Genomic DNA, 13,429 nt, shown 5'->3' on the forward strand with positions numbered 1-13,429 from the left:
GGGAGAGAGAGAGAGACAGGGGGAGGGGGAGAGAGAGAGAGAAAGAGAGAGAGCGAGAGGGAGGGGGAGAGAGAGAGACATTGTGGGCGGTGTGAGGAGGAAGAGAGAGACAGATTGCAAAGTACTCGAGTACAGCGGGACCTGGGGTTACTTGTGCATGAAACACAAAAGGATAGTTTGCAGGTGCAGCAAGTGATCAGGAAGGCCAATGGAACCTTGGCCTTTATTACAAAGGGGATGGAGTATAAAAGCAGAGAAGTCTTGCTACAATTATACAGGGTATTGGTGAGACCACACCTGGAATATTGCGTGCCGTTTTGGTTTGCATATTTACGAAAGGATATACTTGCTTTGGAGGCAGTTCAGAGAAGGTTCACTCGGTTGATTCCGGGGATGAGGGGGTTGACTTATGAGGAAAGGTTGAGGAGGTTGGGCCTCTACTCATTGGAATTCAGAAGATTGAGAGGTGATCTTATCGAAACGTATAAGATTATGAGGGGGCTTGACAAGGTGGATGCAGAGAGGATGTTTCCACTGATGGGGGAGACTAGAACTAGAGGGCATGAGCTTACAATAAGGGGCCGCCCATTTAAAACTGAGATGAGGAGAAATTTCTTCTCTCAGAGGGTTGTAAATCTGTGGAATTCGCTGCCTCAGAGAGCTGTGGAAGCTGGGTCATTGAATAAATTTAAGACAGAAATAGACAGTTTCTTAAACGATAAGGGGTTATGGGGAGCGGGCGGGGAAGTGGAGCTGAGTCCATGATCAGATCAGCCATGATCGCATTAAATGGCAGAGCAGGCTCGAGGGGCCAAATGGCCTACTCCTGCTCCTATTTCTTATGTTCTTATTATCTCAATGCTGTGTGTGGGACCTTGCTGTGCGCAAGTTGACTGCCGCGTTTCCCACATTACAACAGTGAATACACTCCAAAAGTACTTCATTGGCTGTAAAGCGCTTTGAGATGTCCGGTGGTCATGAAAGGCGCTATATGAATACAAGTTGTTGACCTTGATCTTGTCTTTTCAGCAATTTATATGTACCAGGCCACATTGCAAGTAAACACTAAGTTACCACACACACACACACACACTTTAGAAATATCTGTGGTCCAGCAGAGGTGATCAGCGTGCGTCTCGGCGAGGGATGTGGGGGCAGGGGCGGGGTCACAATGCACATACTTACGCTTTCTTAATGTCTTCCGGAGATGAGTTGTGAGGTACTCCCAAGATATTGTAATAGTCCACCATTTTCCTCCACAACTGTGCTCTAGCTGTGAGACAAGAGCAAGAGGCGAGTCAGAAGTTAATAATATCTTTTCATAACAATAACATTCTCATCCTTGTTGTCAAATCCCTTCCTGGCCTCGCCCCTCCCTATCTCTGTAACCTCCTCCAGCCCTACAACCCCCCCGCCCAGAGATGTCTGCGCCCATCCAATTCTGGCTTCCTGTGCATCTCCCATTTTCTACATTCCACCATTGGTGGCCATGCCTTCAGCTGCCTGGGACCCAAGCTCTGCAATTCCCTCCCTAAAAAGTGCCAGCTGTGGCTCAGTGGGGAGCACACTCGCCTCGGAGTCAGAAGGTTGTGGGTTCAAGTCCCACTCCAGGGACTTGAGCACAGAATCTAGGCTAACACTCCAGTGCAGTGCCGACGGAGTGCTGCACTGTCAGAGGTGCCGTCTTTCAGATGAGACGTTAAACCAAGGCCCCGTCTGCTCTCAGGTGGACAAAAAGTTCCCACGGCACTATTTCGAAGAAGAGCAGGGGAGTTATCCCCGGTGTCCTGGGCCAATATTTATCCCTCAATCAACAAAAAACAGATGACCTGGTCATTATCACATTGCTGTGTGTGGGAGCTTGCTGTGCACAAATTGGCTGCCGTGTTTCCCACATTACAACAGCGACTGCACTTCAAAAGTACTTCATTGGCTGCAAAGCGCTTTGAGACGTCTGGTGGTCGTGAAAGGCGCTATATAAATCCAAGTCTTTCTTTTATTTATAATATAGATACAATTTAAATAATAAATAAATATAAATTATATTAGCATTTAATTATTGATGGATGAATACATCTAATTTAAATAATCAGTATTTAATAAATATATCCAATTTAAATAGTTAATTTTATAATAAATATATCGGATTTGAATAATAGGAGCAGGAGTCGGCCCTACGGCCCCTCGAGCCTGCTGTGCCATTCAATAAGATCACGGCTCATCATCGACCTCAACTCCACTTTCTCACTCGATTTCCATATTCCTTGATTCCCCGAGAGTCCAAAAATCTATCTATCTCAGCCTTGAAATATATTCAGAGACTCAGCCTCCACAGCCCTCTGGGGTAGAGAATTCCAAAGATTCACCCCCACTCTGAGTGAAGAAATTCCTCCTCATCTCAGTCCTAAATGGCTGACCCCTTATTCTGAGCCTGTGACCCCTGGTTCGAGACACTCCAGCCCGGGGGAAACATCCTCCCTGCATCTACCCTGTCAATCCTCTTCAGAATCTTGTACGTTTCACTGAGATCGCCCCTCATTCTTCTAAACTCCAGAGGGTAAAGGCCCATTCTGCACAATCTCAAAATATATATATATATATATACACACACACACAATTTAATTAATGAACAACAGGCTGCTCCAACGCCCCCGATCTCAGACGGGTAGAATCCTTGGCCTTTATTTTCAGTCACTGAGCATTACGTCATGTCTGTGGTGACGAGCTATTTATGGCCACACTACAGCCACTTATCAATACGCCTCAGAGGACAAGCAGCCCCAGCGCTGCCAATCAGTCTTGAGCAACGCACCGCTGCTCCGCCAGAAACACAGCTCCTCGCCCTCTCGGCATTCCGACCAGCTGTGGTGCAACAACAAAAAATAAATCAACCGTGCTGATTGGCTTTGTCATAGCCCCCCCTCCCCCCGATTCAAACAAGACCAGAACCGAAATACTGACGCCCCTTTCACAGAAATAACTTTATATAGCACCTTTAATAATAATAAATAATAACTTTTATTTATCATCATCGTCATAGGCAGTCCCTCAGAATCGAGGAAGACTTGCTTCCACTCTAAAAGTGAGTCCTTAAGTGGCTGAACAGTCCAATACGGGAATTACAGTCTCTGTCACAGGTGGGACAGGTAGTGGTTGAAGGAAAGGGTGGGTGGGGAGTCTGGTTTGCCGCACGCTCCTTCCGCTGCCTGCGCTTGATGTTTTAAGCAGCACCAGAATGGAGTAGAGCGAGGTGGAGAGATTCGGAATAAACCATTACATCCATCAAGCTGCTCCCAGATTTTAAGCTTTCCATTTTTCTTCAGGGAAGTTTTTTTTTTGTTGCAAGGCTGGGGTCCTTTACCCTCTTTCTCCCCCCCCCGCCCCCCCAAATCTACCCCCACTTTTATCTTTCCTGAAGTTCCTCGGGTACAGTTGCACAAGAGCTGCCCCATTGTGTGTCTTGCCCAAGTGGTCATTCTTCATGTGTGCAGTTTGATGGCGAGCGTTGGCAAGATATTCAAGGTTTTTTTATCTGTGTTTTTTTGCCTCTCCCAGGAGATCACATGGCTCCGAGTGGGTTGGAGTATACATGTTGTGATACACAAAGTGTTGCAATTGTGTGGGACAGGCTTGATAGACCAGATGGTCTTTGCCTGTCCGTCATTGTTCGCACGTTTTCGTCAGCAGTTTTGTCTGATAACGCTCCTGTGATGTGCCTTGGCATGTTCCACTGAGTTAAGAGCCTCAACTCTTCTGCTGCTGAAACCCTTATCCGTGCCTTTGTTACCTCTAGACTTGACTGATCCAACTCACTCCTGGCCGGCCTCCCACATTCTACCCGACGTAAACTTGAGGTCATCCAAAACTCAGCAGCCCGTGTCCTAACTCGCACCAAGTCCCGCTCACCCATCACCCCTGTGCTCGCTGACCTACATTGGCTCCCGGTTAAACAACGCCTCGATTTCATAATTCTCATCCTTGTTTACAAATCCCTCTATGGCCTCTCCCCTCTCTATCACTGTAGTGTCCTTCAGCCTCATAATCCCCCCTGAGTTGTCAGCACTCCTCAAATTCTGGCCACTTGAGCATCCCTGATTATAATCGCTCAACCATCGGTGGCCGTGCCTTCAGCTGCCTGGGCCCCAAGCTCTGGAACTCCCTCCTTAAACCTCTCCACCTCTCTACCCCTCTTTCCTCCTTTAAGACGCTTCTTAAAACCTAGCTCTTTGACCAAGCTTTTGGTCATCTGCCCTAATTTCTTCTGTGGCTCGGTGTCAAGTTTATCTGTTTGTCTGTAACACTGTTGTGAAGCGCCTTGGGACATTTTACTACGTTAAAGGCGCTATATAAATGCAAGTTGTTATTTGTGTGGAAGTATTTTGGTTTTGGCCACACTGTCCGCATGCCAGACACGAGACTCCCAAAGCAAGTGCTCTACTCTGAACTCCTTCCTGGCAAGCGAGCCAAAGGTGGGCAGAGGAAACATTACAAGGGACACCCTCAAAGCCTCCCTGATAAAGTGCAACATCCCCACTGACACCTGGGAGTCCCTGGCCAAAGACCGCCCTCAGTGGAGGAAGTGCATCCGGGAGGGCGCTGAGCACCTCGAGTCTCGTCGCCGAGAGCGTGCAGAAACCAAGCGCAGGCAGCGGAAGGATCGTGCGGCAAACCAGATTCCCCACCCACCCTGTGGCTCTTGTATTGGACTGTTCAGTCACCTAAGGACTCATTTTAAGAGTGGAAGCAAGTCTTCCTCGATTCCGAGGGACTGTCTATGATGATGATGATGATGATGATGATGATGTACAGTCCAATACGGGAATTACAGTCTCTGTCACCGATGGGACAGACAGTGGTTGGAGGAAAGGGTGGGTGGGACAGGTTTGCCGCACGCTTCTCATTCTTCTAAACACCAGAGTATAACAACAACATATTTATATAGCGCTTTTAATGTAATAAAAGGTCCCACGGCGCTTCACAGCGGTGTTTTAAGACAAAACAAATAAATTTGACACTGAACCACAGAAGATATTATGGCAGCTGACCAAAGAGGGAGGTTTTAAGGAGCGTCTTAAAGGAGGAGAGAGAGATAGAGAGGCGGAGAGGTTTAGGGAGGGAGTTCCAGAGCTTGGGGCCCAGGCAAGAGAAGGCACGGCCACCGATGGTTGAGCGATTATAACCAGGGATGCTTAAGAGGGCAGAATTTGAGGAGCGCAGATATCTCGGGGGGGTTGTGGGGCTGGAGGAGATTACAGAGATAGGGAGGGGTGAGGCCATGGAGGGATTTGAAAATAAGGATGAGAATTTTAAAATCGAGGCGTTACTTAACCCGGAGCCAATGTAGGTCAGTGAGTACAGAGGGTGATGGGGGAGTGGGACTTGGTGTGAGTTAGAACATGGGCTCCAGAGTTTTGGATCACCTCGAGTTTACGTAGTGTAGAATGTGTGAGGCCAGCCAGGAGTACATTGGAGTAGTCAAGTCTAGAGGTAACAAAGGCATGGATGAGGGCTTGAGGGCTTCAGTAGCGGATGAGCTGAGGCAAGGGCGGAGACGGGCGATGTTACGGAGGCGGAAATAGCTGGTTTTAGTTATGCTGTGAATATGTGGTCGAAAGCTCATTTCAAGGTCAAATAGGACACCTAGGTTGTGAAAAATGTGACAGAGGCTAGGGAGAGGGATGGAGTCGGTGGCTAGGGAACGGAGTTTGTGGCGGAGACCAAAGACAACGTGGAGGGGTCGAGAGAAGTGGTGGTGAGGTAGAGCTGGGTGTCATCAGCGTACATGTGGAAACTGACGCTGTGTTTTCGGATGTCACCAAGGGACAACATGTAGATGAGAAATAGGAGGGGGCCAAGGACAGATCCTTGGGGGACATAGAAGTAACTATGTGGGGGCAGGAAGAGAAGCCATTGCAGGTGATTCCCTGGCTACGATTAGGTAGATAAGAATGGACCGAGGCGAGTGCAGTCCCATCCAGCTGGATGGCGGTGGAGAGGCGCTGGAGGCAGATGGAGCATCAAAGGCTGCAGACAGTAGGATTAGGCTGGATAGCTCTTTGTCGGCCGGAGCAGACACGATGGGCTGAAATGGCCTCATTCCGTGCTGTAAATTCCTATGATTCTATGATACTGACTCGGAACCAAAAGTGCTACCAATTGAGCCACAGCTGACAGCTCTTTTGAAACCCAAACAGAAAATGCTGGAATCACTCGGCAGGCTGGCCTACTGTGTGTTTCCAGCATGTTCTGTTTTTGTTTCAGATTCCAGCATCTGCAGTATTTTGCTATTGTGCCTCTTTTTAAATGGTGATCCTGCGATTGTTCCCTTGAAATATTTCTTTTTTTAAATCCCTAATCCAACCTTTGGAAATTAAGGCCCTGGCTTTGTATTTACAAACAGGAGGATATGATGCTTTACTAAGATGGGCCGTGCTGCAGATTCCCGTAAGGGTGAATTGGCTTTTTGCACGCAGCGAGTTGTTGTGATCTGGAATGCAAGGGCAGTGTAATTATCACATTGCTGTCTGTGGGAGCTTGCTGTGTACGAGTTGCTGCGTTAACTACATTACAACAGTGACTACAATTCAAAAATTACTTCACTGGTTGTCATCATCATCATAGCAGTCCCTTGAAATCGAGGAAGATTTGCTTCCACTCTAAAAGTGAGTTCTCAGGTGACTGAACAGTCCAATACGGGAATTACAGTCTCTGTCACAGGTGGGACAGACAGTGGTTGAAGGAAAGGGAGGTTTGCCGCACGCTCCTTCCGCTGCCTGCGCTCATTTGCTGCATGCTCTCGGCGACGAGACTCGAGGTGCTCAGTGCCCTCCCGGATGCACTTCCTCCACTTAGGGTGATCTTTGGCCAGGGACTCCCAGGTGTCGGTGGGGATGTTGCACTTTATCAGGGAGGCTTTGAGAGTGTCCTTGAAACATTTCCTCTGCTCACCTGGGGGCTCGCTTGCCGTGTAGGAGTTCCGAGTAGAGCGCTTGCTTTGGGAGTCTTGTGTCTGGCATGCGAACTATGTGGCCTGCCCAGCGGAGCTGGTCGAGTGTGGTCAGTGCTTCAATGCTGGGTATGTTGGTCGAGGACACTAACGTTGGTGCATCTGTCCTCCCAGTGGTCGTGAAAGGTGTGACACAAATACAAGTCTTTCTTTCAGATTCAATAACAACTTTCAAAAGGGCAATTGGAGAAACACTTAAAGGGGAGAAAAAATGCAGGGCTATGGGATAAAAGAGCAGAGGGAGTGGGTGAATGGAACAGCCCAGGGACTTGAGCACAAAAATCTAGGCTGACACTCCCAGTGCAGTGCCAAGGGAGTGATGCACTGCCGGAGGTGCAGTCTTTCGGATGAGTTGTTAAACCGAGGCCCCATCTGCCCTCTCAGGTGGACGTAAAAGATCCCACGGCCACTATTTCGAAGAGCAAAGCAGTTAACCCCGGTGTCCTGGGCCAATATTTATTCCTCTATCAACATAACAATAAAAAAAAACAGGATTATCTGGTCATGATCACATCGCTGTTTATGGGAGCTTGCTGTGCACAAATTGGTTGCCGCATTTCCCACATTATAACAGAGACTACACTAGAAAAAAGTACTTCATTGGCTGTAAAGCACTTTGGGATGTCCCGTGGTCGTGAAAGGCGCTATATAAAGGTGTACGAAAGCATGGACCTTACACTAAGCATCCGTAAGACAAAGGTCCTCCACCAGCCTGTCCTTGCCGCACAGCACTGTTCCCCAATCATCAAGATGAACAGCACGACCCGGTCCTGGACACCATGGACCATTTCCCTTACCTCAGGAGCCTTTTATCAACAAAAGCAGGCGTCATCGACAAGATCCAACACCGCCTCCAGTGCGCCAGTGCAGCCTAACCCTTCAGCTGCCTGAGGAAAAGAGTGTTTGAAGACCAGGCCCTCAAAACTGTCACCAAGCTCATGGTCGACAGGGCTGTAGTGATACCTGCCCTCCTGTATGGCTCAGAGAAGTGGACCATATACAGTAGATACCTCAAGTCGCTGGAGAAATACCATCAACGATGTCTCCGCAAGATCCTGCAAATCCCCTGGGAGGGCAGACGCACAAACATTAGCGTCCTCGTCCAGGCCAACATCCCCAGCGTCGAAGCACTGACCACACTCGATCAGCTCAGTTAGGCGGGCCACATAGTTCGCATGCCAGACACAAGACTCCCAAAGCAAGCGCTCTACTCGGAGCTCCTACACGGCAAATGAGCCAAAGGTGGGCAGAGGAAACATTTTAAGGACACCCTCAAAGCCTCCCTGATAAAGTACAACATCCCCACCGACACCTGGGAGTCCCTGGCCAAAGACTGCCCTAAGTGGAGGAAGAGCATCCGGGAGGGCGCTGGGCACCTCGAATTTCATCGCCGAGAGCGTGCAGAAACCAAGCGCAGGCAGCGGAAGAACCTGTCCCACCCACCCTTTCCTCCAACCGCTGTCTGTCCCACCTGTGACAGAGACTGTAATTCCGGTATTGGACTGTTCAGTCACCTAAGGACTCATGCCAAGAGTGGAAGCACGTCTTCCTCGATTCCGAGGGACTAACTATGATGATGATAAATACAAGCCTTTCTTTCTCCTTGGAAGAGCTAGTAGAGGCGCGATGGGCCGAATGGGCTATTTCTGTGCTGCGTCATTCAGTGAGTCTCACAGGGGAGGAGGCAGGGGGATGCTGCAGTGCAAGCAAACGCACAATGCTGGGGCGGGGCTGAGGGTGATTGACAGCCCGGCTGGCCAATGGGATAGACGCTCGGCGCCGCGGAACCAGTCAGGCGCCCAATGAGCGCACACAGGGGGCGGGGCAAAGGGCGCCAGCAGGTTCGTGTTGTGCCCCCATACCCCTCCCAGGGTTGCAGCAGAAGGTTTGCTCTGATACAGGAGTAGCAACTGGATACAATGTTGAAACTGGGGAGAAATTAACTGGACACAATGTAACAACTTGGAGAACATAACTGGACACAATGTAACAACTGGGATATGTTAACAACTGGATACAATGTAGCAACTGGGGGAAAATTAACAACTGGACTCAATGTAGCAACTGGGGAGAAATTAACAACTGGACTTAAATAGAGACACAAATTACAAAGTATCCAGAAGAACAGCTAGATTGTTACTAATGTTTCCGAACCTTGACAAACACACACACGCAAAATATGCTAAAGTAGCAAATAAATTGCCTTTTGAGATTTTCTTTTTGGAAATAAATTCATCTGTTCCATGAGTTCACCTGACCCCACCACCCCACACACACACACACACACACCAACTTGACTTTCGCTCAGTAAACTATTTCAAATATGTTGAACAGAGACACACATTGCACACGATACAGAACCCGATGGGGAGAGAGTTGGAGCAGGAGCTGGGAGAGCAGCTGGTCCTAGGAGCCCAATGCTGGCTGACTTTCTGTTCGAATGTTCCTACCTGTCAATGAAGCTCTCTCTCTCTCTCCCTCCTTTTCCTCTTTCTCTCCGCTGTTTGTGCCGGCCTGCACTCTGATCTCACCACGACGTGGACAATAAGCTGAAGAGACGTCCGTCCAGAAAACCTCCCCAATCCCAGGACGCAGGCGCGGGTAACCACCCAACTGGTGTCACTCAAAAAGCTGATCTGCATCTGCTCAAACGCAGCCACTTTTTGTCGAGTGACTATATTCAGTTAGTTGTGCCGAGGTGCAGATCGTGTGTAACTGTGTCAAAGCTCCACTTTGCACATAATCTGATCTGACAGTGCAGTGCAGAGGGAGTTGGAGGTGCCGTTTTTTGGATGTAGAGGTTGCCCTCAGTTTGATATAAACTATCCCCATGGCACGATGCACAGAAGACAAGTTCAAGTGCACATCCAAGCATTTTTTTTAATGTGGTGAGGGTTTCTGCCTCTACCACTCTTTCAGGCAGTGAGTTCCAGACCCCCACCACCCTCTGGGTGAAGAAATTTTCCCTCAAATCCCCCGACCGATTACTTTAAATCTATGCCCCCTAGTTGTTGACCCCTCTGCTAAGGGAAATAGGTCCTTCCTATTCACTCTATCCAGGCCCCTCATAATTTTATACACCTCAATAAGGTTTCCCCTGAGCCTCCTCTGTTCCAAAGAAAACAAACCTAGCCTATCCAATCTTCCCTCATAGCTAAAGTTCTCCAGTCCAGGCAACATCCTCGTAAATCTCCTCTGTACCCTCTCCAGTGCAATCACATCTTTCCTGTAATGTGGTGACCAGAACTGCATGCAATACTCCAGCTGTGGCCTAACCAGTGTTTTAGACAGTTCAAGTATAACCTCCCTGCTCTTGTATTCTATGCCTCGGCTAATAAAGGCAAGATTTATGAGGATAGGTTGAGTAGGTTGGGCCTATATATTGGAGTTCAGAAGAATGAGAGGCGATCTTATCAAAATATATAAGATAATGAGGGGGCTCGACAAGTGGATGCAGAGAGGCCATTTCCATTCAGGTGGAAAACTGAAACTAGGGAGCATAGTTTCAGAACAAGGGTCCGCCCATTTAATACTGAGATGAGGAGGAATTTCTTCTATCAGGGGGTTGTAAATCTATGGAATTCTCTGCCCCAGAGAGCTGTGGAGGCTGAGTCATTGAATATATTTAAGGCGGAGATAGATATATTTTTGAGCGATAAGGGAGTAAAGGGTTATGGGGAGTGGGCAGGGAAGTGGAGCTGAGTCCATGATCAGATCAGCCATGGTCTTATTAAATGGCGGAGCAGGCCCGAGGGGCCAGATGGCCTACTCCTGCTCATATTTCTTATCCCGTACGCCTTCTTAACCACCTTATCTACCTGGCCTGCGACCTTCAGGGCTAAGAGTTGTCAGGTAGAGAAAGGCACTAAAAGAGCTTGTCTTGTCAGCAGCTCAGGGTGTCCCCAAGAGTATTTCACAACCACTTTGTGGTCATTGCTGCAACTGAGGTGAGGAGAAATTTCTTCTCTCAGTGGGTTGTAAATCTGTGGAATTCTCTGCCTCAGAGAGCTGTGGAGGCTCGGACTTTGAATATATTTAAGGCGGAGATAGACAGATTTTTGAACGATAAAGGAGTGAAGGGTTATGGGGAGCGGGCAGTGAAGTGGAGTTGAAACACTGACGCTGGTGCGTCGATCCTCCCAGGGGATTTGCAGGATCAACGTCAGTGTTCTCAATCAGGCCAACATCCCCAGCATCGATGCACTGACCGCACTTGACCAGCTCCATTGGGCGGTCCACATCGCCCGCATGCCCGACACGAGACTCCCAAAGCAAGCACTCTGCTCGGAACTCGGGAATTCTCAGGAAAGAGAGAGCTGTTCCGTGGAGACGGACTACACCTGAACTATGCTGGGACCAGAGTTCTAGCAAACTGACTAACTAGGGAGGTAGACAGGGCTTTAAACTAAATTGGCGGGAAACGGTCACTGTAGAGAGCAATCTAGAATGCTAAAGAGTAAAGAAAAGGAAGCAATGCAGGAAAGTGATTGTGGTAAGGAGTTATGGGGAGCGGGCAGGGAAGTGGAGCTGAGTCCATGATCAGATCAGATCAGCCATGATCGTATTAAATGGTGGAGCAGGTTCAAGGGGGTCAATGGCCTACGCCTACGCCTACTCCTGCTCCTATTTCTTATGTTCTTATGTTCTTAGTTCTTGTTCGAGACTGGTGCAACTCAGTGTCACCCCTGCAGGTTGTCCAAAATGGGGCCCAAACAGTACAAGTGTCTGAAATCAGCTGAAGCCAAGAATTGGGCTATTTTCTCTAGAAAAGGGGGGGGGGTGCTGGGGAGTGACCTGATAGAGCTCTTCAAGATTATGAAAGGTTTGATAGACATAGAGAAGCAGTTTCCACTTGCAGGCAAGACCAGAACAAGGGGCCATAAATATAAAATAGTCACTAATAAATCCATAAGGGAATTCAAGAGAAACTTCTTTACCCTGTGTAATGTGTGCCCCTGTGAGGATGCTCACGGGTTTGTAGAGCTGTTGAGTTGGGAGTGGCTTAGCCAGTCACGTGATGTTCACAAGACTCAATAAAACCCTGGCCAGTTAGGTTCAGGGGATCCACGATGGGGCAGGTGATTGTGAGCCTGGTGGATGAACTGGTAATGTGTCGTGTGATTGTTAAACCTTTTGCTAATAAACCAATTAGTTCTTAATAGCACTAGAGATGAGGAGAAATGTTTTCACTCAGAGAGTGGTGAACCTGTGGAATTCTTGTGGAGGCCAAGTCACTGAATATATTTAAGAGGGAGATAGATAGATTTCTAGACACAAAAGACATCAAGGGGTATGGGGCAAAAGCGGGAATATGGTGTTGAGATAGAGGATCAGCCATGATCATATTGAATGGCGGTGCAGACTCGAAGGGCCGAATGGCCTACTACTGCTCCTATTTTCTCTGTTTCTATGTTTCTATGTTTCTATGAATTCTTAAGCAAAGAACCCATGAAGCAAATAAATTCCACCCAGAGAGGGGTGAGAATGTGGAACTCGCTACCACAGGGAGTGGTTGAGGCAAATAGTGTGGATGCATTCATGATAAACACATGAGGGAGAAAGGAATAGAATGTAATGGTGATAGGGTGAGATGGAGAGGGCTGGGAGGTGGCTCATGTGGAGCATAAACATCGGCGTAGACCAGAATGGACTGTTTCTGTGCTGTAAATACTTTGTAATACTTTGGGTACTGGTGTCGTATGGCACTGAGTTTATCCACTGATCTATCCATGGCTCTCTGCAACTCCATCTGTTTAAGCAGGTTTGTAATCTGTCACTTATGAATGCAGCCATTATCGAATCAATGGGGTTTAGCTGTCTTGGTAATTCTCCATCTTCGTTCTCCCTGCTGCCACCACACCACATAAGTTCCAAGGATAACTCACACAGCTCAGTGCCATAGAAGGAGCTTGATAAAAGGAATCAGCCATGACCCAGTGGGTAGCAGTCTCGGTCGGCCCTTCTGAGTCAGAAGGCCCTGGGTTCGAGTCCCACTCCACGGACTTGAGCACAACAAGTGCAGTACAGAGGGGGGCATTGCACTGTTGGAGGTGCCGTCTTTTGGATGAGATGTAAAACCGAGGTCCCGTCTGTCCTCTTGGGTGGATGCACTATTTCGAAGAAGAGCAGGGAAGTCTTACCCGGTGTGCAGGGACAATATCCATATCTTTGAAAAAAAAAAGACTACCTGCTGATTATCTCATTGCTGTCCGTGCGAACTCGGTGTGCATAAATTCATAGAATGCTTACAGCATGGGAGAAGGTCATTCAGCCCATCAAACCCATGCCGGCTCTCTGCAAGAGCAGCTCAGCTAGTCCTGCTCCCTCGCCCTTTCCCCGTAGCCCTGCAAATTGGCTGCCATGTTTCCAACATTACAACAGTGCCCACACTACAAAAAAAAGTATTCATTGGCTGTAAAGCGC

At 48.4% G+C, this 13,429-nt stretch overlaps 1 protein-coding gene across 4 annotated transcripts in view; it reads right to left on the reverse strand.

Annotated features, from left to right (window-relative positions):
- The window catches only part of dnajb2 (DnaJ heat shock protein family (Hsp40) member B2), a 50,701-nt gene extending 41,122 nt beyond the window's left edge, over nt 1-9,579 (reverse strand). For 2 of the 4 annotated variants that reach the window (XM_070875206.1, XM_070875208.1), the window contains exons 1-2: nt 9,457-9,579; nt 1,186-1,273 (exon numbers count right to left, since the gene is read on the reverse strand). In XM_070875206.1, the coding sequence (XP_070731307.1) occupies nt 1,186-1,250 (65 nt within the window). In that variant the 5' untranslated portion in view covers nt 1,251-1,273; nt 9,457-9,579. Of the gene's footprint in view, nt 1-1,185; nt 1,274-2,615; nt 2,681-2,812; nt 2,863-9,456 lie in introns of those variants that run through there. The other 2 variants (XM_070875209.1, XM_070875207.1) reach the window with 2 other exon arrangements.
- Between the last annotated feature and the right edge of the window lie 3,850 nt (nt 9,580-13,429).

The sequence above is a fragment of the Pristiophorus japonicus genome, chromosome 3 (genome assembly GCF_044704955.1).
Source record: "Pristiophorus japonicus isolate sPriJap1 chromosome 3, sPriJap1.hap1, whole genome shotgun sequence".
NCBI classification, from domain to species: domain Eukaryota; kingdom Metazoa; phylum Chordata; class Chondrichthyes; family Pristiophoridae; genus Pristiophorus; species Pristiophorus japonicus.